The 27,225-nt window shown below is 45.4% G+C and overlaps 1 protein-coding gene across 1 annotated transcript; it reads right to left on the bottom strand.

Moving 5' to 3' along the window:
- Window positions 1–315: 315 nt before the first annotated feature.
- RAB39A (RAB39A, member RAS oncogene family) lies at window positions 316–24,286 on the bottom strand. Its single transcript, XM_032838429.1, has 2 exons — window positions 23,925–24,286; window positions 316–825 (listed from the first exon to the last, which is right to left on the bottom strand). Exons 1-2 carry the CDS (start codon window positions 24,149–24,151, stop codon window positions 399–401), a joined length of 654 nt encoding a protein of 217 aa, XP_032694320.1. The 5' UTR covers window positions 24,152–24,286; the 3' UTR covers window positions 316–398.
- Window positions 24,287–27,225: the final 2,939 nt, after the last annotated feature.

Below are 27,225 nucleotides of genomic sequence, written 5' to 3'. Positions count from 1 at the left end.
ATTCCATATCAACAAATTAACTCATGAGAATACAAGGTCTGATACAATCTTCCCGGTTGGACTGTATACCCCCAAAACACTCATTTCTAATTGTCAAGAAAAATGAGTAATGTGGATATACGTGGACATTAAAGTGAGCTATACGCTTACGAAGTGGGAATGGGAGTAATTCTGTAGATGCTCAAGTTTCAAGAAAAAGTTGTCTGCTTTGCCTGATAACTGAGCAAAATACCCAGTGTGGTAGTGTAGCAGGGAAGCATAGCCATCTGAATTAAATACCTTCCAAAGGAGGGTGGAAGCGGGCGGGAATCTTTCTCGTGACCGTTCTGCCGTTAATGTTGGTGCTTATCCCGAGATGACCCCAGTCTCTCCACCGCCGTTCTTTGGCCCGTCTGAAGTCAGCAGAAGCACTCTTTTCTGGGCTTCACTGCCTCCTCGGAAGAATGCACAGTATTTGGAACAAAACCACTTTTAACCCCTTCCCAGCCATCCTGAATACAAATTTCCCCCCTTTTAATAAGCTCATAAATGTCTCTCGTCAAGATGGTGAAGGATTCCTCGACATTTGTGGCGTCTTTGGCGGAGGTTTCTATATACTTCATACCACAGTTTGCAGACAGGTTTTCGGCTTCTTCCCTCGTCACCTGACGTCGCGAAGCCAAGTCACACTTGTGCCCCACCAGCAGAAACACAATCCGAAACGGCTGCACGTGCATTTTTGCCTCCTCCAGCCAATCTTTCACGTGTTCGAAAGATCGTCGGTTAGTGATGTCAAACACCAAAAACCCACCAACTGAGTTGCGGTAGTAAGATCGTGTTATCGATCTGGAAAAATAAGGAGAAAAACGGGTTGTCAAAGGACACGTTCTGCTTCCCCCCTTCCAATGTAGCACCGTAATAAAAGGTGAAGGTAGCTCAATGTGACTTAACCCGAACTTAGAAATCAAACAGGAAGTGTCTTAAGTGGACAAAAATGCTCTGAAACTAACAGGCGAGCTGGTTTCATCCAAAGACAGAACATTTGAAGTGTGGTTATTCTTAAACGGACAAAAGGACTTACATCGTCTGTCATCTTGCACTTACAATGATTCATTTTTATGTTCAAGCATCTGCTAAGAGTCATTATTATATTACTGGGATTAAAAATACGGATATAGAAAGATTGGGTGAAGCTGCCCAGTTGCAGTGAGGTCCAGCCCATGGAAGCACCAGCTGGAGACCAGAGGAAAGAAGTTGGGTGTCCACTCTTCTCTTTGTCTCAGCCAGACCGTGGCTGAGGAGCAGCTGTGTTCCTGTTTCTGGTCATGGCTCCCATCGGGAAGCGCCTTTCTAATGGGTTCCACTGGGTTCGGGAAATCCCTCTCCTTCCTGTCTCTTTTGGCCAGGTGGTGAATGGCTTTTCGTCATTGCTAACTCCGAATGCCTCCCCATCCTTTGCTGACATCCTTCACCTTGTCCATACTTCCAGACATGGTCATTTCCCACTTCATTAAACTTTTAGTTAACCCTTCAAATGTGCTGTTTATTTCCTGATCGAACCATGAGGCAAGGTGGCAAGGCCATACTCTTTCTTCTATTTCTTGCCTTTACATGTTATTTTTTCCACCTAGAATGTCTTCTACCCTTTTCTGCCTAGATAACTCCTATTTCTCCTTCAAGCACAAGTTCAAAAATCATATATATGAGAAGCCTTCCCTGCTCCTGGTATCTGTTCTCCACCTCTCTTAGGCAATCTTCTAACTCCATTGAGCCTCTGGCATATTGCCATTATGATTATATCCATTTTCACCATGTGCTGATTGGATTGGCTGGTATGTCTCCCACTCAACTCAAGGCTCTTGAGGGTCATCTTTTCTCAAGTATCCAACAATCATACTGCCTGGCAAATGAAAGATGTCACTTAATATTTGTTATACTGGACTGATTAATCTTAATGGGGAGGAAAAGTGTTAAGTGTTTTACGAAGCAAAGATGGTCTGTGTCTCAGTTTCTGAGCAGTCAACGATCTTGAACATTGAGATGATCCTTAATGAAGTTCATCTGACCCCCAAAGATCTTTGTGGGGGGTCCGCAGGGCAACCGGTACTCTCTCCCATCTCTTCTGTACCTTCATTACCCTTACTCCCTCACTGCTGAAATCACAGCTCAGTTCAGTGACCCAATACCCCAAACACCATTTGTTGTGGGAGTGTGAAGAAAGTACTTCACCTCTTTTTTTTTCCCTTTCGTTTGCTTCCCCGCTTCTCCTCAGGATTCTTTTTTTTTTTTTTTTTAAGATTTTATCTGTTTATTTGACAGAGAGAGTGTACAAGCAGGGGGAGCCGCAGGCAGAGGCAGAGGGAGAAGCAGACTCCCCACTGAGCAAGGAGCCCAACTTGGGACTCGATCCCAAGAGCCTGGGATCATGACCTGAGCCGAAGGCAGACACTCAACCGGCTGAGCTATCCAGGGGCCCCAGATTTTATTTATTTATTTTTTTTAATTTACTTTGGAGAGAGAGAGTGGGCGAGAGAGCAGGAGAGGGGCAGAAGGAGTGGGAGAGAATCCCCAGCAGACTCCCCTGACGTGGGGCTCGATCTCATAACCCTGAGATCACGACCTCAACCGAAATCAAGAATGGGACGTTTAACTGACTGGGCCATCCAGGTGCCCCCTCTTCAGAATTCTTAGTAGAGAGATTCTCAAGGACTACTGCACTACACAACCACTGACAATAAGAAAAAATCTCCCACCAACTTTGGCAGGCTTCAAATGTAGTTCATTTAAGTTGCTGAACTTAAAAAAAAAATTGAAGGATAACTTGTTACTGTTTTGCTAGTTATCTTTATATGTGTGAATTTAGGCAGGCATGTAGGGCCTTAAAAGAAACATAATTAAGGCTACATTACTGGACCGAAAGCTTTAATTTACCCATCACCAAGTCTGCATTACTTTTATCCCCCCATTTAATCTACCATTAGTTTAATTTATAAAGACATACTTTTGTGGTTGAACACAAAACTACAAAAGCAGCTGAACTGCTTTTATATTAGGCAGAGGCATGTCTTACACTGTGGGAAATGCCATGTTTTCTAGCCCTTTGTATTTAATTTTGCAAACACATTGGGAATACAGCTGGCAAGTTATTCTATAGCATGAAATTATAGCAAAATAGATACCATGTACAGTATAAAACAGCCCTTATTAATGATTAGTTGGAATAAATGGTCTCAATATGACATCTGTCATTTTTTTAAAAGATTTTCTTTTATTTATTTATTTAACAGAGATTGAGATTACAAGCAGGCAGAGAGAGAGGGGGAAGCAGGCTCCCCACCTAGCAGAGAGCCCAGTGTGGGGCTCGATCACAGACACCCCTGTCATTTTCTATATAATAACTTGATCTTCAGCTTCTATGTGTGGGCATGGATATTAGGTTTAGAATTCTGATCTGGTTATGTTTCAGATTCAGATATGGTTGTCCCGGGGGGACAGGTCTCCCCTAAAACAACTGGGCAATCCTGCTGTCAGTTATTAAGAGGAAGAGCCAGGCCTATAGACCGAAAACCAGAACTTGAAAGGCAGGTCTTACAGAAGGGAGATGAGGGGCAACTATCTTTCTTTGGACCTGCTCTCTTGGGTCACAGTGAGGTCTCCAGAAGTTCTCACAAGTGATACAGAAGCAGGGTACAGATCCTAGAAGAACTATGTAGGTCGGCCTCCCTACAAAGAATTGCAGAGTTGATGAGAGTAGCAGTTCTCTGTAGGCAACAACATCTTGCTGTGGGTTACTTTAACTATTTTCTTCTGGGCTTTGAAAGTCTCACTGAATGAATGGATGATTTAAAGAAAGGGAAAAAAATATTAGGGGAGGGGGAAATGGAAGGAAGGAAAGAAGAGACGGAAGGGAGAGAAAAAGGAATGGATTCCAATCTGGTCTCAGGTGTGTTCCAAGAAAAATTAAGAGTTATGAGGATACCCTCTGGCAAAACTGGGAAGGGGATATGGCACCTGCTGAATCCAGCACAATGCTGGTATAATGGGGAAGGTGAATCATGGGGGACAGCTTCAGGGATACAAGTACTCAGCAGACCCTTGTCCCTCCCAAGTGGAAGATCTAATCTTTTTTTTAAGATTTTATTTTTGGGGTGCCTAGGTGGCTCAGTCGGCTGAGTGTCTGCCTTCGGCTCAGGTCATGATCCCAGGGTCCCGGGATCGAGCCCCAAGGCTGGCACCCCAGTTTGGTTTTGAGTATTAAAGAAACCTACTGGGTCTTATACACCTGAAAGCTACATTATGAGTGACTGCTATCCCATATTCAAAGACTTGTCTCCTGGCAGAATGTTTTCCCCTTCTCCTTGCCTTTACTGACACCTGCTGTATGTAATTTCATTTCCTGATCACACGGCTTCCCTGCAGCATGACTGAGTTGCTCTTTCTATAGGATCTGGAAGAGATGGTTTCTGCTTCCCCAATGCCACTTCCAGATAATTCTCTCCAGCCCGTGTCATAAAAACAAACAAACAAACAAACAAACAAAAACAGAACAAAACAAAACCAGAAAGAAAAACCCCAAAAATCCACAACTTCTCTGTTCCTCTGAGGCATATGCCATCTGGCTCTGTCATCTGTTGTCATCAGCCAAGTGCGTGGTCATTCTCCAGGTGCTGAAGACATTAGTGTTTTGCTTTGCTTTCCATCTCAATTCCTGTCATTCTGCTCCTGTCACTGGATGGGTTGTCTGCTGTCACCTCGGCTACTCGACTTCCTCTCCTCGTTTCTAAAGAACCACCCCCTCTATTCTTCCTTTCTCATCTACTTCGTTTTCATTATCAGAAATTCACTACATCCAAACCTGTGGATTTACGGCCTACTTTTTTTTTTTAAAGATTTTATTTATTTATTGGATAGAGAGAGAGATCACAAGTAGGCAGAGAGGCAGGCAGAGAGAGAGGAGGTAGGAGGCTCCCCGCTGAGCAGAGAGCCGGATGCGGGGCTCGATCCCAGAACCCTGGGAACATGACCTGAGCCGAAGGCAGAGGCTTAACCCACTGAGCCACCCAGGCGCCCCTTACGGCCTACTTTTGATCAAAATCTCACACTCTGCAGCCCACGTTCGGTGACAATTTTAAAACCGTATCCACATTTGTAATCTACTGAGTAACTCTGTTACTCTCTACCCATTACATTAACACCCTCCTATTTTTACCTCTTTCGTTGTTCTGTGAGACATCACTATTATTGGTCTCTTGGAAATACCTAAATTTCCAAGCTCCTCCCCCACGGCTACACTCATCAGGGAAAATTCATATCTGGAGCATCCAGCATGCGGCTGAATGTTTCTGGGAAAATCACTCAACCAGGCAGGCTGGTGTCCCCATGAATTAATTATAACCGATCCCAAATAGACATTCAACACCGCCAAGGAACAGGGCTGGTATCAGGAGAAACTCTTCTCCCCCTTCTCTCACACTTAGACTTCTACTATAGGAAGGAATAGGATTTCCCTTTCAACCTTTCTCCCCACAAAAGAGAACTGGAGGAACACTTTGCTCCTCTTATTGGATACCTCCATTGAAGGAAAAATGACGGTCACTTGGTCAGTCTATTTCTCAGGTTGGCAGGCAGAATTAACCGTGTTCAAGTTAGTAACTCTTGCATACCACCCTTCTCCACCTCCTTCCACTTTCTGAGTTCGGGATATTGGTTTGCTAATTGTGAAAGGTAAGCAGGTGCCACGTCCCCGAATATCCAGTGATTCTCAAGTGCCTGGCGCCCATTCTTAGTGAGGAGGTAAGTGGTGGATCTGGTAAAGCCAGGAACACGGCCACTGGAGAAACGGGAGAAGTGGCAGAGAGAATGAGGACGTTTGAGGGAAAGAGATACCAGCAGTGCAAAAAAAAAAAGAAAGGTGCCCAATATTGAGAGCTATTAGCAGTGTGTTCTATTCTCATACCAAGGTCGCTGAGATTCTATGAGCACGTCAGTGGCTAGAGAAGAGCGGATAAATTAAATATAGACAGGTAGATCCATCCCAAGTATAAATCCCATGAAAATACAGCAGTCAGTAATTTCTGTGAAGTTTCTTGGGCGAGGGTGGTCCCTTCATCTGAGGAATGGTGTCAAAACCTCTCCAAAGATGAACTGTGCATCTCATGCCCGCTACCAAGAAGAAAAAAGCTTAAGACTTGGTGGGCCTTTTTGGATCGTGGGGGACCTTGTATAATATTTGAAGGTACTTCTCTGACCCATTAAGTCGGAGACCCAAAAGGCTATCAGCTTAATAGGCCGGAAAGCAAGAGAAGTCCCTTCAATGGCCCAAGGTACAACGCACGGAGCTTGGCTGCATGGCCCATGGCCCATCAGATCTGATGGCACCTGCCAGAAGTATCCACAGCTGACTGGGATGCTCTGTCAAGCCTGGGGAAGGTTCCACCGGGCGATTACAGGAGTGGCATTTTGGAATAAAGTTCTGCTCTCTTTGTCAAGAGTCATTATGCTTTTGAGAACTAGTTCTTGACTTACAACCTCGCTTGAACAGACACTAACTGCCTGGAACGCCAGGCGAGGGTGTAATCTGAGTGCTCCCCGGAGCTGGGGGTCCTGTTTCAGCAGGCTGGAACATGGTCACCAAGCAGAAGCCATGAGTCCTAGAGTAAGTCCTAGAGTAACAAGGCTCACGTGCCCAGCACGCCGGCTTTTGCAGGACCCTCTCAACCTGTGGCCTTAGCGGGATTTCCCTATAACTAGAAGGGGAGAACGCTCACGTCTGCCTTACAGATGCCTCTGCGTGGCTTGTTGGCCTCAGTCAGCCCCACTCAACAGCGGACTTGAAGTTTCGTGGAAAAGACAGCCCCTCCCATTTGTGGCCGTCTTGTGGTACTTTTTCCAGAGAAGGAGATGGAAAGAGGTAGGTAAGGATCTACACCAATTCATAAGCAGAGGCTAAGGGTGTGGGGCTGGGCGCGAGGTATCCTGACGGGGCTGGAGCCTGTGAATGCGGGTATTTCTATGCGAATCCTCACTCCCATCCCCCTCTGGGGAGCGTTCCTGATAACCGCTGAAACAAAATACCCTGTCATGTCATTATCAGTCCGTATTTTCACCCCAGTTTAGACTCAAAGTGATCAGGGCACAGAGATGGAGGCAGTGATGGGGCTCGACAAAGACTTTCTCTTGCCTGGACTGTCACTGGTCAGAAGTCAATTTTTCAGCAGCTACTGACACTCTGGATATGGTATGTTTCTCTGGGGCGGGCGATCATCATGGAGGGGACACCGATGCGTCCCCACTGTAACAGACACGGAATCTGGACTCAAACCATGCCAGCACCCCCATCTGTGAACTTACAGGATCCCTTACACAAGGATGTGGCATCCCACACTGTGCTACAGACCAAAGATGTCACTTAGCAGAGGTAGAGACAGGGAAATGGGCAGATGCCGTGGGATTCGTTGATCTTACCGTGTCACTGTCATCTGGAGGCATCTGGCCCTGCAAAACTGGGGAATGGGTTAAGACTCAGTTACAGGGGCGCCTGGGTGGCTCAGTGGGTTAAAGCCTCTGCCTTCGGCTCAGGTCATGATCCCAGGGTCCTGGGATTGAGCCCCGCATCGGGCTCTCTGCTCAGCAGAGAGTCTGCTTCCTCCTCTCTCTCTCTGCCTGCTTCTCTGCCTACTTGTGATCTCTGTCTGTCAAATAAATAAATAAAATCTTAAAAAAAAAAAAAAAGACTCAGTTACACCTACGTTCAGGAGGTAACAGCTTGGAAGATTCCAGCAGGATTCGGAATGTATGTGTTTTAAACGCGCGAGGGACAGAGTACGAGGTGGTTTTCCTCATAAACAGAGGCTGTGGTTTGGGAGACAAAGGGTGGAAGTCGGATGACGGGGCCTTTCACAATTACACTTAATGAGTCACTACAATTTTTTGTTGCTTCTAATCCCCGTGACTCCTAACTCTGCTGACGTCAGGGTTTTAGTATCCCAGGGAGAAATGCTTTCACAAGAGAATGCTGGGATGCTTCTACAGAATTAGCTGAGACTGCTGGCTGGTCATCTGGGGCTTCTTACGGCAGTGAGCTGCCAGGTGACAGAGGACGACAGCAGGGTGAGGACCACCCTGGCCTCCTTTGGTTCTCATTGCCCAGAACTCCTGGGATCTTCTGATTCATTCCAAGCCTGGCCCTTTCAGCTTCCTGTCAAGTCTCTGTGCCTCAGACATGCTTCCAGAAACTTCCGTTTCGTGAAGATTTAGATTTAGATTTCCTCTAAACCTTTGGTGCTGGCAACCAAAGACCAGAAAGAGAGTCCACATGTATTTTGCAAGAGAACAATGACAAAACAAAGTCACAAACGTTTTGTAACCTTCCACATCCACACGAGGCCAAAACTCGTTCTTTTTTGAAATTGGTAAAAATATAAGAGGTCCATCTCTTGTTTTAAAGTGTAAGCACAATACTGTACACCACATCTCTAGAACTTTCTCATCTTGCATGACCGAAACTTCATACCCAGCGAGCTGCAACTCACTTCCTTCTCCCTTCCCCCAGCCCCTGGGGACCACTCTTCTTTCTGGTTCCATGCATCTGATCACTGTAGATGCCTCACGGATGCAGAATCATGCCGTATTTTTCACTTAGCATAACGTCCTCAAGATTCACCTCTGTTGTCGCCTATGACGGAATTTCCTTTTTTTTAATGGCTGAATACTATTCAATTTTATGTCTATACCACATTTTCTTTCAACCATTCCTTTTTCTTTCTTTCTTTCTTTCTTTCTTTTTTTTTTTTTTTTAAGATTTTATTTATCCATTTGAGAGACAGAGAGAGCAAGAGAGCACAAGCCAGGGGAATCGGAGAGGGAGAAGCAGACTCCTCATGGAGCAGGGAGCCCGATGCGGGGCTCGAGCCCAGGACCCTGAGACCATGATCCGAGCCAAAGGCAGACGTTTAACTGACTGAGCCGGCCAGGTGCCCCTGCAAGGTTGATTCTTGCATCATTTTTGCTTCAGAAAAGAAAAATGGCCAACTATTTTATGTTAATTTTCCTCTTAATTTTCTTTTTCCTAAAACACTATGGAGACAAGTGATATTGACAGCACCGGAGGTTGCTGACGTTACAACAAAGTACTTAATATAGGAGCGATGCAATCCAGTGTGAATGAAGAGCCTCGGGGAATCTGGAATTTTTTTGACCCACATGACATGTGAGACTGAGATTCTAAAAAATGTAAATATCTCAAATTAAACAGTTATCTAGTTTCCTGGAGGAAACGGAGAACAAGATGCTGCTGTCATATGAGGGACAAAAGTCTATAGGTCCTGGAATGCACATGATTATTTCTATTATAATTACTTAATATAAAATTTTATCTGAAAGTGGCCAGATTATCTAAACCTTTTATGCTATTAATATGAATTTTGCTGGATGTGCACAGGCGTCTTAAAAAAGCGACAAGGTACAGAGAGCACTTGCTGACTTATTTAGGGAAAACAAACCAGGGTGGGGGGATGGATGAGCCTGGCGGTGGGTATTAGGAGCGCAGGGACTGCATGGAGCACTGGGTGTGGTGCGTAAACAATGAATCTAGGAATACTGAAAAAAATAAATAAAAAAGTAAAACAAACCAGATGTTCCATCCTGGAAATGCCCTTCTTGTGGCTTTGCCAGTTGTAGTAGGCATTTAGAGGATAGACGGACTTTGATGCCAAAGGTACTGCCAGGAAGCGGTCTACGAATGCCTTAGCCTCGTGAGTGCCTTCTACCATGACATCACGTTCCCACTGCCCTTCTGGAAACAGTCACTGTGTTGATACTGTATTTACCTGTTTCACTTGGTAAAATCACTTGGCTTTGTGACTCAGGCTCTTAGGACAGCCTTCAAGAGACGAAAACACAAGTTTCTCCTCTCCTTTTATTATCACTGAGGCTACCAGCCCTTCTCTGCCCTGAGATTCTGAAACATGGACCTCACGACTTAGGATATCCTTCTTTATACATGCAAACGTTAAAACTCTTTTTCTTTGTGTACTCCCACGGTCTCTGCACAAAAGATCAAGTCTGTGGTTGCAGAAGCTATCTGCATTACTGACAACACCTAATGAGCCACAGTCTCTCTCTGACTATATGTAATTCCCACGACCACCTTACCTTCTGTTTATCTTTGACAGATCCTCACTCGATGACTGTGAGGTCTTTCTAGCTCCTAGAATGCTCTATTCACCTCTTACCTTCTAGTATCCTCCACAGCACTTAACGCCGACACCCTATGTAGTTTTCCAGCTTATGTGCTTAGAGACTGACTCCTCCACTAGCAGATGAGTTTCATGAAAGCAAGGATTGCTGTCGGTTTTTCTGGACTGCTGTCTCCCCAGTGTCTACCACAGAACTGGGCACGATCAGTTCTAGCAGTATTTGTAAAGGAACACATCCACAGCCGAGTAAGTTCCTACTGTCAGACTGTGCCAAGGCAGCATGCAAATGCAGAGCAAAAGGAAGAACAGAGAAATACCAAAAAGCTTTTCTCCTTTTGCTATTTATACAGCAGGGATTTGCAAAGCCAAAAGGAGAGAAATGGGCTGAGTAACTGCATATACTTATAAGCATATAGGTGAAATCATCCACATTTTCTCAAGAACTTGCTCTTTTACAGTTGGTAGTGATTCAAATTGTACTTTCCAGTGGTTTCTGGAAAGTAGAACAAGTTATGTGTGAAAATTGGAAGAGTTTATTTGGAAATGAATGGGAATGGTTTGTTTCTAGCTTAGCTAACTGTCTGCAAGGTGATAATGACGGGATGCTTATTTTCTACTCGGTGTGTTACCAGAAAACGTATAAAAGACTTCAGCACGCACTTCCAACACTTTCTGGCATTCTTCTGCCAAATAAAAATAAGACAATGACCATCTTCTCATAATTACTTTATGTTCCATATAACACAGAGCATTATGTAATCTAACACAACTAAAGAATAGTTTTTCGGGGCACCTGGGTGGCTCAGTGGGTTAAGCCTCTGCCTTTGGCTCAGGTCATGATCTCAGGGTCCTGGGATCGAGCCCCACATCGGGCTCTCTGCTCAGCGGGGAGCCTGCTCCCCCCACCCCACTGCCTGCCTCTCTGCCTACTTGTGATCTCTCTCTCTCTGTGTCAAATAAATAAAATCTTAAAAAAAAAAAAAGAATAGTTTTTCTTGGGTTATTATGCTCCCACCATTTTTGCGACTTATGTCTGTTTCCACACAACCTTCTCTGCGCTGCTCCGTCTCATGTGCTTTTGTGTATCTCCCCACATCGCGGAATTATAACTGATGTGTAGCCTTTTCTCACTTCATTCTGTCTCTGAAGTTATGTGGCTTTCATTTTCAAGGCATTTGAACAGATTACGTTCATGTTCTTTTCCCTCTTTTTCTGAAAAAGATTTTACTTATTTATTTGAGATTGAGCAAGAGAGAGAGCTCACTCACACACGCGGATGGGGGTGGGGAGAAGAGTGAGGGAGACGGAGAGAAGCAGAGTCCCCCTGAGCACAGAGCCTGATGCGGGGCTCAAACCCTTAACTGAGACCACGACCTGAGCCAAAACCAAGAGTCAGTGGCTCCACCGACTGAGCCCCCCCCGGTGCCCCTCCTTTTTCTTAAGCTCGTGTTTTCATCAGTGACATGCGCACTTACCACACATCCTTACTTTCCCCCAGTCCCCAATAGCCAGTATCATGACATCATAATTTTAGGCAGATCCTTTCTTGGCATTTGTGTTATTCTGATCACAGGCATTTTTTTTCATTGCCAAGCCCTGAAATAAACTGTGACTTCTTCTTTCCTGCACAACCTTTTCTAGGCTTATAATTATCCCGTGTATTTGTAAAGATAGGCCAGGCTTGCTGTAGTAACAAGCCCCCCTCATATGAATGGGAAGAATGATAAAGAATCTGGGCTGATTTTTTTTTTAAGATTTTATTTATTTATTTATTTATTTATTTTTTAAAGATTTTATTTATTTATTTGACAGACAGAAATCACAAGTAGGCAGAGAGAGGGGAGGAAGCAGGCTCCCCGCTGAGCAGAGAGCCCGACATGGGGCTCGATCCCAGGACCCTGGGATCATGACCTGAGCTGAAGGCAGAGGCTTTAACCCACTGAGCCACCCAGGCGCCCCAAGATTTTATTTATTTATTTGACAGAAAGAGAGAGTGCACACAAGCAGGGGGAGCAGCAGAAGGAGAGGGAGAAGCAGGCTCCCTGCTGAGCAGGGAGCCCGATGCAGGACTTGATCCTAGCCTGGGATCATGACCTGAGCAGAAGGCAGAAGCTTAACCGACGAGCCACCCAGGGGCCCCCCTAACATTTCTTGCAATCTTGCATTGAGACCAAAAGCCCCATGGCCAGAAAATGAGGCTGGATCACTTAGTTGCAGGATCTCTCAAGTTGGTATCTTACATTTCTTCTTTGGGGGTGGTCAGATCTTTCAGAACAGAAATGGTTTCACCAATGTTTGAAGGTGGGGGGAACTGGCTGACGGCAGCGTTCTGGGAGCTGAGCAGGGGAGAGGGGAGAGAACTAGACTGTATTAGCATCCGACAAGCATGCATTCACTAAACGCCCTTACTTTTAATAAGCCAGCCTGACTTCAACTCTACCTGGTTCTTCCAACTGAAGACTTAACTTTCCTAAGGATAAATTTCCAATGTGGAAATTTCCACATTGCCAATGTGGGGGGGGGGGTGGAGAGGATGTTACCTGGTGTATGGGATGGTGGTAGGGATGTGAGAACCCAAACTTTCTTAACCAGACTGGCAATCAATGATTCTTATTTTCGCACTCTTACTTCCAGAAGTATCTGGAGTTTCGATGGAGTATACTGGAATATACTGGGTTGGTCGTTAGCTTTTGTCCTTCCACTGCTTAGAAGCCCGTTTTCTTGAATCTGCTAATTCACTGGCCAGCCCTCCACCTGCTTTCCTGCTTCCAAAACTTTGGTGCTGTTGTCTCCTTACCTAACTCTCCTTGTCTGAGGGTTTATGGTTCCAAAAGAAAGCTATCCTCATTTAGTGAGAGCTCAGGGAAAAAAGGCTAGAATGGATACAGGTGTTCAATTTGCTATCACTACCGGAAGCCACTTCTTTTTCTACTGTAGTTGGTCCATTTGTTACTTCTCCCTCGACTCACGCATCCTTTACGTCCGAGCATCAAGGACCAGCCTCTTTGGGATCCATCCTTTGAAATGAGCCCTCGCCCGAGGTACAGAGGATGATGCCTCCCCTTGTTATGCCGCTGGAACTTACTTTCATACTTATCAGCCCTTATTGCAAAAATTTGATTATTCTCTTTCTAGCTACAACTCACAGAGAAAGACAACTATCCCCCAAGCTGTGTTCTTCCTGTCTTCCTTTCCTGGCAGAACTCCTAAGTTTTGGGAGAGACTGTGTTCTCCAGCTCTCTTGCAGTCCGCTATGGTCACGTCACGAAATCCAGATTAATGGGACAGGAGAAGCAGTGTGTGCAGTCTGCCATCCAACCCCTTGGAGAAACCATTTGCAGTTAGCTTCCTCCCCGTTCTTCCAGCTCACTGGGAAACAGCGAAGACTGAAGGATCCTGGAAGCTGGTCCTGAGGCAGAGCCATCCTGATCGTCCACTTTATTACAGGAGGAGCAAAAAGCCCTGCAAAATTTAAGGAGCCAGATTCGGGCAGTCTCTTTGCTCCAGCAGCATAGTCTGTACTGTCGAGGGACAGCATGGACCTTGAAAGTGAGACCATAGCTTACTGATTTTTAGAAAAAATTCTATTTATTCATTTGAGAGAGAGAGAGAGAGAGAGCGAGAGAATCTCAAGCTGACTTCTCCTGAGCGCAGAGCCCTGTGTGGGGCTTGATCCCATGACCCAAGATATTGACCTAAGCTGTAACCAAGAGTGGGATGCTTAACTGACTGAGCCACCCAGACAGCCCCCTCCTACTTATGTTTCTATTTGTTATTAGATCTAGGGCTGGACAAACAGTTAAGCTGACTCAGTGCCTGGATTTCCACAAGGAAATAATCATGGTTGATTTCAACTTCTCCAGGACAAAAGGGGACAGCGCTGAAGGACTGGAAAGCTACTTTGTGGCACTTATGAAATCAGAGGACACCAGGGCCAGCATTTGCTGGTAGCTAGCTCTGGGCGGGACCCGAAGCCTCTCCTTGTCTAACGAGGGGGGACACGTCATACAGGCTTGTCCACAGCAGCAACTGGGCTCATTCCTGCCGCTGAGTGCAGCAGTGCAGTCACGGAGCACTGCATAGGGATGGGGGAAGGGTCCATGCAGCCACGGCTGTCCGCTGCCAGTGATCAGTACTGCTACTGTGTGCAAAGCGACTTCCCCCGTTTTTGGAACACAGCAGTAAAATTACATTTGGGTAGAGCAAGTAACTAACGCTGGTATAGAGAAGATGGGGGTCGGGGTAAGGTGGCTGTGTGCCCACAGAGTACTTTTCAGGACAGAAACTTCACAGTGTGCAGTAAAAGTTTTTTTCCATCATGACAGGAGGTCTGGTGCAGCAGAAAGAGCTTGGAACACACAGTTAAGAGAACAGGGTCGTTGAGCAAACCACCCAGGAGCTATAACCTCTGGGGCAAGTCAAAGCCGTTCTGGACATTAATTGTATTATTAACAACTGAGTCTGCTGTTAGCAGATCCCCCGTCTGTTCTCCCCTAGTCCTACGGCTACAGTCATTTATGGGCTAAAATGGCCAGTATGCAGACCACAGTGTGGCTGACCACTGCAACTTTTTTTTTTTTAAGATTTTATTTATTTATTTATTTACTTATTTGGGAGAGACAGAACATGAGCAGGGGGAGCAGAGGAGAACCAGACTCTCTGTTGGGCGTGGAGCCTGATGCGGGGCTCGATCCCAGGACCCTGAGATCATGACCTGAACCCAAGGCAGATGCTTAACCAGCTGAGACCCTAGGGTCCCCTCTGTGGCTTCTTTCACGTGTCTGTCCCCTGGCCTCCTTTCTCACTAATTTTCTTTGCTGCCAATGGTTGTCTGCTATACAGCTAACGGCATCTTCTCTCTCGCTTGTAGTTTTTCTTTTCACAGTCTATCCATCTATTCTATCAAATCGGTGTTCAATTTGACCTCCTATCTGTGTCATTGACATTCGCTTGCCACAGCCTTTCTATGGTAGCTCTTTCGTACCTAAACAATCTGAAATTAAGAAGTTTCCTCCATTTGCTCCTTTACCTTTCTTCCAGTTTCTCTAGTGATTACTACTGGGAGGTTCTGTGTTTAAAACAAATGCCGAAGGTCCCATGTGATCTGAGTGAAAGTGTGATAAAGGGCTAGAAGTCAGGAAGATCACCTCTTATTTTTGACTGAGGGGACACAAACCGGGGGACTCTGAAGGGGTACTGGATTTTTCCTAAAACATCAAGAGTTTTAAAGGGGAAATCGGATGACATCAGACCCAGGAGAACCAGCAAAAAGGGACATGGAGGATCACATGAAAAAAAGAAACCGGGAGAGATTCTCAATATATTCCTAAAATTTAAGGAATTGCCCATACTTTTTTTTTCTTTTTTTGAAGTCTTGTCTCCTCAAGTGCTCCAGCTACCTGCTGACCTACCAGTTCCTAAACTGCTCTGCATAGAGGCGCCTGGGTGCTCAGTCGGTTAAGTGTCTGCCTTCAGCTCAGGCCATAATTTCAGGGTCCAGGGATCTAGTCCCACCTCGGGCTCCCTGCTCAGTGGGGAGCTTGCTTCTCCTTCTGCCTGCCGCTCCCCCTCCTGGTGCTTGCTTTCTCTCTTTCTCTCTGACAAACAGATAAAAATCTTAAAAAAAAAAAAAAAACCGCTCTGTGTAAAAGGACTCTGGGTTAGGGAAACACCACATCTACCTTGGGGATTCACAATATGTATTACTATATCCGTAGATTAGAAACTCTGAGAAATCCTGCAACAGCCCAACATTTCCCAAATTATTTGATCAAGGAAACCTCTTCTCAAATTACACCTATTAACGTCACTCTGCAAAATGCTACATTGAAGGAAAACAAGAGGCAATATCTAGAATTTTAAAAATTATAATCTTTTCTTTATCACGCCAGTAAGTTCTTAATATCATCCAACTCCTGTCTGGAGTATGCTTTCTTAATCGTTTCTCAGGGAGGGTGCAGTTTGGGTCCCACACCGTTCTCTTGTATTTCTGATGCAGGAATCTGTTATTAAGGTTGTCCCTAAGCCTTGCGTGAGGCTGTAGCCCAGTAAGTCCTACAAAAAGGAAATAAATTTACAAAGACTTAAAAATCAGAAGGAAAACCACTTTTAACATTCTTAGTACAGCAAGATAATTTAAAAAGAAACCATACCCAATCATATAAAAATTAGAAAAAAAATATTAATAAGGCTCCTGGCTGGCCACGTTAAAAGGGTGTGCAGCTCTTGATCTCAGGGGCCGTGAGTTTGAGCCCCACACTGGGTGTAGAGATAACTAAAAAATAAATAAATGAATTAAAAAAAAAACAGGCATAGAGAAAGATCACATTTTGCCAAGAAAAGTCACTGGTGACCTTCTGAGCATGGCTCTGAGCATGGCTCTGACAAGACATTTCGCACATGACTTCCAACTCACTCACCACATAAGTGACATGGAAACAAGCCTAAGAGGAGTCTCAGCTCCCTTGCTGGTGAAGCCACTCTGGAAAACAACATGGAGGTTCCTCAAAAAGTTGAAAATAGAGCTACCCTATGACCCAGCATTCACACTACTGGGTATTTACCCCAAAGATGCAAATGTAGTGATCCGAAGGGGCACGTGCACCCAAATGTTTATAGCAACAATGTCCACAATAGCCAAACTATGGAAAGAACCTAGATGTCCATCAACACATGAATGGATAAAGAAGATGTGGTGTATATATACACACAATGGAATACTATGCAGCCATCAAAACCCCCCCCCCCAAATCTTGCCATTTGCAACGACATGGATGGAACTAGAGGGTATTATGCTAAGCAAAATAAGTCAATCAGAGAAAGACAATCATCATTCAATCTCACTGATAGATGGTATTTAAGAAACAAGGCAGAGGATCCTAGGGTAAGGAAGGAAAAAATGAAACACGACGAAACCAGAGAGGGAGACAAACTTTAAGAGACTCTTGGTCTCAGGAAACAAACTGAGAGTTGCTGGAGTGGAGGGAGGTGGGAGGAATGGGGTAGCAGGGTGATGGACATTGGGGAGGGTATGTGCTATGGTGAGTGCTATGAATTGTGTAAGACTGATGAACCCCAGAAACAAATAATACATTATGTATTAATAAAAAATAATAATAAAATAAAATCTTTAAAAAAGAAGTCTCTGCCCCTTCACCTCAGTATTTTGTTGGCACTGAGTTATTTTGATGGCTTCTTTATACCCTTGCTATTGATACCAGCTGATGGTCTTAAAGACTTGCCACCAGTAAAGCAGTTATTGGACTTAGCAAGTTGTTCCTAAATCGCTACCATAGGAAGAAAAACAGAAAAACTTTACTACATTTCAGAATGTTCAAGAGAACTCTCTTAAGATTTTAAGCCAAACTAATATAATATGTGAGCTAGCCATCAATGTTTGCTTAGTCACCCTTATATACAGAACTGCTCACCTGTATTTCAAAACTCTTTTACAGCTTAAACTAGAAATATACTTATAAATTTAGAACATACTTTGACCTTTGCTTCATGTTTTTCTGGGACTCTTTAAGGTTAGACCAGTATTTTATTACATAGTAATAGTACATTTATTACATTCCTTTCAGAAAACAGTGATTTTTACCCTAATGAGATGTTTTGTGATAAGCCAGATAGAGTGTGTGGGGTAGCAATTTTCATTTACTTTTATTTTTAATTTTTTTAAAAAAGATTTATTTATTTGAGAGTGGGAGTGAGCATAAGCCCCTGGCTGGGCAAAGGGAGGGGGAGGGGCAGAGGGAGAGGGAAAAGCAGGATCCCTGCTAAGCAGAGAGTCCCATGCAGGGCCCCATCCCAGGATCCCAGGATCATGACCTGAGCCACCCAGGCACCCCTAGAGCACAAATAATTTTAACCAAGACATTATTTTATCTGATGACTCAACACAAATAGAGCATCGCTTTTACTGTTTCTAAAAACCTGGACTGAGAGGAGACTGTGATGACTATGGCACTTAATTGCGGCAACTTCCGCTCTGTGACACATGCCGTTATGAACCCACCAATCCAGGATTGGAAAATCTTTTTCTCTTGAAGACTATGAACTGTAATCAAGAGGGAAGGAATCAAAAACAAAAACGAAGCAATTTAGTTTGGGCATTCAAAACGTTCTCTTAAGGGGCGCCTGGGTGGCTCAGTGGGTTAAGCCTCTGCCTTTGGCTCAGGTCAGGATCTCAGGGTCCGGGGATGGAGCCCTGCATAGGGCTGAGCTCAGCGGGGAGCCTGCTCCACCCCCACCCCCGCCTGCCTCTCTACGTACTTGTGATCTGTCAAATAAATTAATAAAATCTTAAAAAACATTAAAAACAAAGAACGTAAGTTAAGCCACTTTAATTTTTTTTACCTTTTTAAAATTTAAATTCAAGAATTAACATATCATGTATTATTGGTTTCAGAGGCAAATTAAGCCACATTTAAACATTATTCACATGCGGATTTTGAAGGGAGGGAGGCAGCAGAGATGCAAGGGAGCCAGCGGGACAGAGAAAATGAGATGAGAGTAAGAGACACACTGCGGTGAGAAGGAAGGAGAGAGAAAGAGGGTGGGAGGAAAGGGGAGAGGGGACAGATAGGAGGGGGGAGCGGAAAAATAGGCCGCTGAAGGAGAGGTAGGACACGACAGGAAGAGAAAGATCCAGAGAAGAGGTGCTACAGAAAAAGAGACAACAAGGCACATGGAGGGCGAGGCTCGGCTCAGAACATTCCGTGGGTTAGGTAGAGGCCAACCGCAGAAGCTGGGGGCCAGTGGAGGGCAGGGCTATCCCTCAGCAGCACTGGCTACCTAACTCCCTTTGCTAATTAGCTGGTAAAGGAACATCGGAAGGTCCGCCATCGCTCTACACCTCAGAAGTTCAGGGGTTCTGCTCCAAGGATGTGACTACAGGAGCTCATCCGTGGAGCCTCTCTGGGGTTACACTCCTTCGAACACGAGTTAGCGTAAATTTTTACATTTTAAAAATAAAATTTGAGACATGATGGTTTCATCAAAGTTAAACGGGCTTTTTTGATGCATGACTTCTGGGAGCCTCTGATATCAGTTTCTAAGAGTGGTACATGGAGTACAGGGATCCCCAAATTTACCTGGGCACAGAATTCCTTGTTAAAAAAGAATCATAAGGGATAACTGTTCGGCGGGACACACTCTGAGAAGCACTCCACCAGGAGCATCCTATTCTCTTTATAGCTAGCTTTATAATCACTCGCTGTAACCATAACACCCCAAAAATCAGACAACAAGAAATAAAAAGCAAAATCTGGATTGAAGCTGTGAAATTTCCTATCCCTACAAGCCAACATAGCTATTTCTTTATCTCGTTTTATCTTCATATTGCTTTAAGCGCTTTCCATGGGAAGTTCAACATTTTTATCCTTATAGTTGACGCTTTCCACACTTCTAGCACCTTCTATATTTATCTTCATTAACACTGTGTTATAGGATAGTCTTGCCTCCTTTCCTGCTAAACTTTGTCCACTATGATGATTAAAATTAGAAAGTGGTGTTTGCTAGTTTCCCTGCAAAACCCACAATGCCAGACCCACCTTCCCTTCTTCACGGGCACATACGTAGTGGCTCAGCCTAACTGTGGTCTTGTAACTAACTTCTCAGCAAACTTAGAGCTGAAGTGATCTGTACCACAGCGGTCTCACTTGCTTAAGAGGAACATTGCTGGGACACCTGGGTGGCTGGCCCAGTCGCTGGAGTGTGCAACTCTTGATCTTGGGGTTGTGAATTCAAGCCCCATATTAGGCATGGAGCCTACTTTAAAAAAAAAAAAAAAAAAAAGGAACATTGTTTGATTTAAAGTTTTGGTTTTTCTTCCCCTGTCCCTCGTGCCGGAACACAGTGTTCACAAAGATGATAATATCTTAGGGCTGGCAGAAAATTCAAAAGAATGGTACCCGAATGATGGCTCAGAGCAGAGTCCTTCCACCAACACAGACCAGTTACCTTGAGACTTTTAGACGTGAGAAATACATTTTCATCTTTAACGAAGGGACTGTATTTTGACTCTCCTTAACACAGTAATTTGACATTTATTGTCATTAACACAGTGTCAATAAGAATATTACAGCTTATGGTACACTCACATATATTATTTTTGTAAGCCCATTTTTGCTTTGATTTTTTTGTTTGTTCTTACTTTTTGTAAGTAATTTATGTCTTCTAGCATGTATTAATCTGAACATTGAAAATTAAGGCTTTATGTGTTGATTATATCTCAAGCTAGGGGGAAGAAAACTAAGGCTAAGTATGGCAATAAATATCAGCTCATTATTTTGTTCTGTTTTCCTAACGCTTTCAAGCTACACCCTGAGTTATCTAAAGAAGATTCCTTTTTGGGGTGCCTGAGTGGCTCAGTGGGTTAAAGCCTCTGCCTTTGGCTCAGGTTGTGGTCTTGGGGTCCTGGGATCGAGTCCCGCATGGGGCTCTCTGCTTGGCGGGGAGCCTGATTCCTCCTCTCTCTTTCTGCCTGCCTCTCTGCCTACTTGTGATCTCTCTGTCAAATAAATAAACAATATATTGGGCACCTGGGTGGCTCAGTGGGTTAAGCCGCTGCCTTCAGCTCGGGTCATGATCTCCGGGTCCTGGGATCGAGTGCCGCATCGGGCTCTCTGCTCAGTGGGGAGCCTGCTTCCCTCTCTCTCTCTGCCTGCCTCTCTGCTTGTGATCTCTCTCTGTCAAATAAATAAATAAAATCTTAAAAAAAAAAGAAATAAATAAACAATATCTTAAAAAAAAAAGAAGATTCCTTTTTGCTAATTTGTAGCCAATCAATAATAAACCTTCAAATATAAAATTTCCCATGAATTCCTAATGATATGATATGGCTAATATCTTCATGAACTCCAGTACCTTGCTATGAAATAAAATGTGTAGGGTATTTACTATTCAAAATGTATCTTTTTTCTTAGATAAAGATACAGAATGATTTAACAATGGTTGTTTTATATGGTGAAAAATTCTGCTAAACAGAAAAGCAAGTATTTGGAGGTAGCTACTGAAATACATATGTATTTATGAATATAACTTTGGTAAAGAGCCAGACAAAACAAAGCATGACTCATTGTCAGTAAACATTCCCTAAATGTCCTTGTATTATTATGGGAGAGGTACTGTCTGGTTTTAATAATGTATATACAACGAATTACTATTTACATGTGCTCAAAGGCATTAAAAACAATGATCTACTTAGCAGAAAGGACTTTAAACTCTGACAAATTAATTATCCTTAACTATCTTGTCAATTAGTTGAGGGGCAACTTTTTAGGAAATGATTAAATACAATAAGATTTTACTACTTACGTTTCTTGTAGTTGCAACTTACTAGTTTTTAGGAGCTTAAGGCATAAAGAATATGGGTTTTTTTTGTTTTTTTTTTAAATATTTTATTTATTTATTTGACAGACAGAAATCACAAGCAGGCAGAGAGGCAAGCAGAGAGAGGAAGGGACGCAGACTCCCTGCTGAGCAGAGAGCCCAATGCAGGGCTCGATCCCAGGACCCTGAGATCATGACCTGAGCTGAAGGCAGCGGCTTAACCCACTGAGCCACCCAGGCGCCCCAGAATATGTTTTTATTATATTAATTTCAGACGGGAAAGCAAGAGCTATTAGTAAATGCTTTTTTTTTTTTTTTTTTGGACCACAAAATATCTAAAGTTTCATCTCTGACTGAGATGCCAAGGACAGGAATTTGCAATCAGTCTTAACAAAAGTAAAACTGGAGGGTGCCTCGGTAGCTCAGTCGTTAAGCCTCTGCCTTCAGCTTGGGTCTTGACCTCAGGGTCCTGGGATACAGTCCCCCATGGGACTCCCTGCTCAGTGGGGAGTCTGCTTCTCCCTCTGCTTGTGTTCCCTCTCCCATTTTCTGTCAAATAAATAAATAAAAATCTTTATTTTAAAATTTTTTTAAAGTTTTTTTTTAATTTTTATGTATTTATTTGACAGACAAGAGATCACAAGTATGCAGGGAGGCAGGCAGAGAGAGAGGAGGAAGCAGGCTCCCCGCTGAGCAGAGAGCTTGATGCAGGGCTCCATCCCAGAACCCTGAGATCATGACCTGAGCCGAAGGCAGAGGCTTCAACCCACTGAGCCACCCAGGCGCCCCAATAAATAAAAATCTTAAAAACAAATGGTAAAACTGGAAGGAATCTTAAGATATCATAATGACCCTATTTTACAGGAGGAATCAGATGAGGAAATCAGATGTCTGAAACCTTATTTTAACTAAAAAAAGGATTCCCAAAAAGGAAAAACAAAATTCTTCACGGAACTCTAATTCAAACAGGAAGCTTTAACATCTCTGTGAAAGGCTGGTCTTATCATCTTTCCACTTCATACACAGGAGAGAACTAAGGTCTGAGGAAGCTAAGCAGTTGGTTCACTTATCATCTGTCTGAATCGGCGTGTAGCTGGGAATGGAAGCCAGAACTTTAAAAGTTGGAACATTCTCTATCACAGAAGAGGCCGATCTCATTGGAAAGGGACCAGCTGGGGCTGGTGAGGGGAAGCCATATTTGGGAAGTCCCCTCATGGACTCCTGCGTTTCACAAGCAGAGTACTTGCTAAAGATTGCAAAATGCTTGCTTAAGTGAGTTACAGGTGACAGTGCAATCTTAAAAAAAAAAAACAACAACAACAATAACAAAAACAAAAAAAAAAAACACAATCCAAAACATTACAATATATCAAATTTCCTACCTTCCTCTAAAAAAAAGAGTGTCCTCAACTCCTAGAACTTCAAAATATGCTTTATTATGCGGTTCAGCCTTAAACATCCAGGAAATGCGAACAAATTACATTTAAGTTTTATTTGCGTAACCTGAGTGGTCTTTGCAAAATCGTTCCTTCAGGGTCTCGGTGAACATTAGAATGAGACTTCATTTGGACCCCTCTGTCTCTATTCAGAACGCATTTTCTGATGTATTAGCACCCTGGAACGTTAGGCACCCATTATAAATACCATAAAGGAAAAGTTCGTGACAAAATCTCAGTGTGTCTCTCTCCTCTCCACTAAACCACCAATGATGACCAACTTCTAAAGACAACTCAGCCCCTACTAAACAAAACAAGGACCCCCCCCCCCCCCACCACCACCACGCTGTGCCTGTGTCCCTGATGTTCCATCCAGCTGCTACCTAAGACACATTCCCACGGGTCACATGGCCCAGCATTTCTGATGACCGCATTCGGTGCTGTGAGGTGTTCCAACCATTACCGCATCCCCCTCCCTCTCTGTACCGTGCCCAGTGAGCTCAGGCAGGCTGGGCTGGAGCGGCGCTCGCCGTCGAGCCGGAGGGATCGATCACCAACGTGGGAACCCCACTTTGCAGTCCTCCCCGGCCGCACAGAGCGGGGTGCAGAAAGGGAGCTCGGAAGCGGGGGGACGGGTCAGGGTGTGCGCAGCGAAGGGCGCCGAGTTTGGGGAGCAGGCGGCAGGGGAAGGGGTGCCGAAGAGTTGGGGATCCCAACATCCGCAGGGGCAGAGAGCGCGGGGCAAGAGGGGGTCCGCGACTGGGGACCCCCCTCCGGTTCGGGCGGGAAAGGAAAGGCGCAGGAAATGGGCGCCAAAGAAAGAAGTGAGAAATTGCGGAGGAGGAAGTCGTCCCTGGAAGAGGAGGGGCAAAGGGGAAGCGAGGATGGAGTGTTTGCACTTTCGAGAGGGAAGGGCCGGAGCCTCCTCCGAGCCGGGCGGGGGCGGTCCCCAGGGTGCCCCGGGTCCCCGCGGCCTTACCTGAAGCGCTCCTGCCCCGCCGTGTCCCACAGCTGCAGCTTGATCCGCTTGCCCGGCTCGATCTCCAGCAGGCGGGAGAAGAAGTCCACGCCGACCGTGGGGTCGCAGGCGGGGGAGCGCAGCCCGGGGAAGCGGCCCTGCGTGAAGCGGTGCAGGAGGCACGACTTGCCCACCGTGGAGTCCCCGATCACGATGAGGCGGAACTGGTAGATCCAGATGGTCTCCATCGCTCACGTGCCCCCGCGGGCTCGGGGGCCGCCCCACCCGCCCTGCCGCCGCGGGGCAAGTTTGGCGGCGGGAACTGTCCCTTCAGCACCGCCCGGGCGTCCGCCCGCCGGCTTCCAGCATATTCCTGCGACTGCGGCCGCCGCCTGGTCCCCGCCCTCTCTGGAAAGAGGGGCGGGACCCGGCCGGGCCGGGGGCGGGGCCTCGGGCCAGGGGGCGGGGCGGGGGCCGCGGCGCAGTGGGGCGGGGAGGGAGGACCTCCCGGGCTGGCTGCGCGCGACTCCCGCCGCCGCCCTCGGTAAATCTTTCTCCCACAGCGCTCACTGGGCGCCGCCGGGTAGGTGGGTGTGGCGAGAGGACGTGACGGCGGCGGCCGCCAATAAAAATGAAGCAGGGGCTCCCCTCCGCCAGGGTCAGCCAATGAAAAGTGAGAGTCGTTTTCTTGCGGGGGGAGGGGGTGGACTTGTCGGAGTCGGGGTGGGCTCCTGCAAGTCACCGAGGCCGAAACGGGGGTCACGGGTGCTGCGCGTTCGTCCGTGGACGGCAGCGGCCCTGGGAGCTCTGCCCCTTCCCGGACTGCTGCAGGTTCCAGCGGACGGCGTCCTGCAGTGTAGTCTTGCTCAGCGCCGCCGCCGACGCGCTCAAGGTGAAGGAGCGAAGAACAATCGAAATGAATTTGCAGAGCAAGTTCTGGATGCTTCCAGCTAGCGCTTTGGCCGTGGCTCCTGCCGCCCCCGGGTATCTGCCTCACTGCTTTCAGAGCCACAGAAGAGCGAGAAGAATGCCGGGGATCACGCCATCCTCTGGGGGCCTTCCAGCCTGGAGGACAGGATGGGGGAGAGTTAAATGTTGAGATGCTCACGGAAGCTCCCATTCTTCTGGGTCCCCGTTCTGGAAATCGGAAGACCGCGAAGGGGTGTCCGCCTCGCCGAGTCAGGTCCGGGAGCCAGATACGGAGCACACCTGAATTCCGATGCGATCTCACTGGTCCTTCGTGCGCTTCTTAGAACTGGGCAATGGTGCATTCAGGGTCTAGCGTGTAAAACTTAACAACAGTTTTAAAGTGTGTTCTTGCCAAAATAAGAGCTTTTAACAATTCCCCTTTTTTCATGCCCTCATCCAAACCTGCACTATTGTTATTCATCCTTAACTTCCTTTCTTGTTTTGGAGACGAAGAAGTCGCTTTCAATATCGCATTTAATCCCCTGTCACCCAGAGGACTTTGCACTTTTTTCCTATAGTTGACCTTTTTGTCATGCTATTCATAGCTCTGATCTCCTCTCCAATCGCTTGGACTCCTCAGCCTGTAAACACTTAAAAACAAAACAAAACAAAAAGCCAATTGGGTGACCCATCATTCTATCCAGAGTTCTCTTCTAGTCTCCAGGTAAGGATGGCTAGGTGATAGAATTCTGACCAATGAGACTTAAGTAGGGCTTTTGGTAAAGTCTTACTTTTCTGATAAGGGTCCAGCACTCATACTGGCCTTCATTCTTTCTCTTTTGCTTTTCCTGCCTATCAGGAAGGTTTAACAATCATCTTGTAACTGTAGCGATGAAGGCTAGATGCTAATGATGGTGGTAGAAGAGAGAGGAAGAGCTTGAGTTCTTCATGGAATCGAGGATCTGTTGTACCATCTCTGAACATCTTGTTTGACACAAATAAGTCAATCCCTTTTTAAGCCCCTGATGGTTGGATTTTCTGTAAGGATAACCTGCAAACTATTATTTCTTGGCTTTTACAAAAACGTTCTCTACTAGTCTCCTGTATTTTTAAACCTTATTTACTGACTCCTCTTTCTGTCATCTGTTGCTTAAATATTAACGTTCCTAAGATACCCATTTTTCCTCTTTACCCTCTCCTCCTGTTTTCCATTACTTTGAGCTGCTTCTGATGACATCATCAACTCCAGTGACTCCAGTTCCTCCCGTACCCAAACCATGTGTCCTCCCCTCAATCTCTGCTCTGTCTTCCAACGACCTCTCCCCTTAGGTCTATGTTGGTTAGGATTCTCTGAAGCAATCTCCAATTAGGATGATACAAAAAGACAAATGTGGGGTGCCTGGGTGGCTCAGTGGGTTAAAGCCTCTGCCTTCGGTTCAGGTCATGATCCCAGGGTCCTGGGATCGAGCCCCGCATCGGGCTCTCTGCTCCGCAGGGAACCTGCTTCCTCCCCTCTCTCTCTGCCTGCCTCTCTGCCTACTTGTGATCTCTGTCAAATAAATAAATAAAATCTTAAAAAAAAAAAGACAAATGTACTTATCATAAGGATACAGAGGTATTTTTACATAATCCACAGGCAGGAATGCAGATGGTGTCATAAAGGGATTGGAAAGAAAGGGAAAGTTGTAAGGAACACAGGCAGCGTGGGTCTCTGTCTCTCTCCTATTTACTTCCTTCTAACATCTGCTTACTTCTTACCTCTTTACAAACCAGCTTTTTCTCCTGCTTAGTCCATATGGAAACCTATAGTTGCTGCAAGTTCTGTGTTAGATATCTAGACACATACAGAGATCGATTTACATTTTTCTCCAGAGACAATTTAATTGGCCCAGTTTGGAACAGGTGTTTATACCAAAGATATATGGCCAGTGAGATGGGAATATGTAGCAAGCCAGTCCCTTTGGATTCTGGAGAAAGGATTGTTCAGTGGCTTCCCTTTGTGCCAAAAATATCTCTATAATGTCGAAAAGTGAAATCACCTATTTTTTAAAAGATTTTATTTATTTGACACAGAAAGAGACAAGCAAGGGGAGCTGCAGGCAGAGGGAGAGAGAGAAGCAGACTCGGCGCTGAGCAGGGAGCCCAAAGCCGTGCTTGATCCCAGGACCCTGAGATCATGACTTGAGCTGAAGACAGATGCTTAACCGACTAAGCCACCCAGGCGTCCCTGAAATCATATTTCTTGCTACGTTTTTCCCCCTATACTTTAGAGATGAGTTGGTATGTTCAGTGGCTATTCTAGCTGCCTAGACAAGTGAGAGCTTATGGTGCTGAATCGGGGGGCCAGGGGTCTGTGCCGTGGATAAGGAAGGGATGGAATTGGTCTAAAGACAGAAGAATGTAGAGCTAAGGA

The sequence above is a fragment of the Lontra canadensis genome, unplaced genomic scaffold, assembly GCF_010015895.1.
Source record: "Lontra canadensis isolate GAN:19392208 unplaced genomic scaffold, GSC_riverotter_1.0 scaffold104, whole genome shotgun sequence".
Classification (NCBI taxonomy): domain Eukaryota; kingdom Metazoa; phylum Chordata; class Mammalia; order Carnivora; family Mustelidae; genus Lontra; species Lontra canadensis.
The sequence above is the reverse complement of the archived record's forward strand: the minus strand, read 5'-3'. Positions and strand labels throughout refer to the sequence as shown.

Bases quoted from the DNA above. Each gene is read 5' to 3' on its own strand.
- RAB39A (XM_032838429.1), bottom strand. From the start codon at position 24,151: ATGGAGACCATCTGGATCTACCAGTTCCGCCTCATCGTGATCGGGGAC. The intron at 826-23,924 runs GTAAGGCCGCGG...TTATTTTTCCAG, and splicing joins GCGGGGCAGGAGCGCTTCAG to ATCGATAACACGATCTTACT.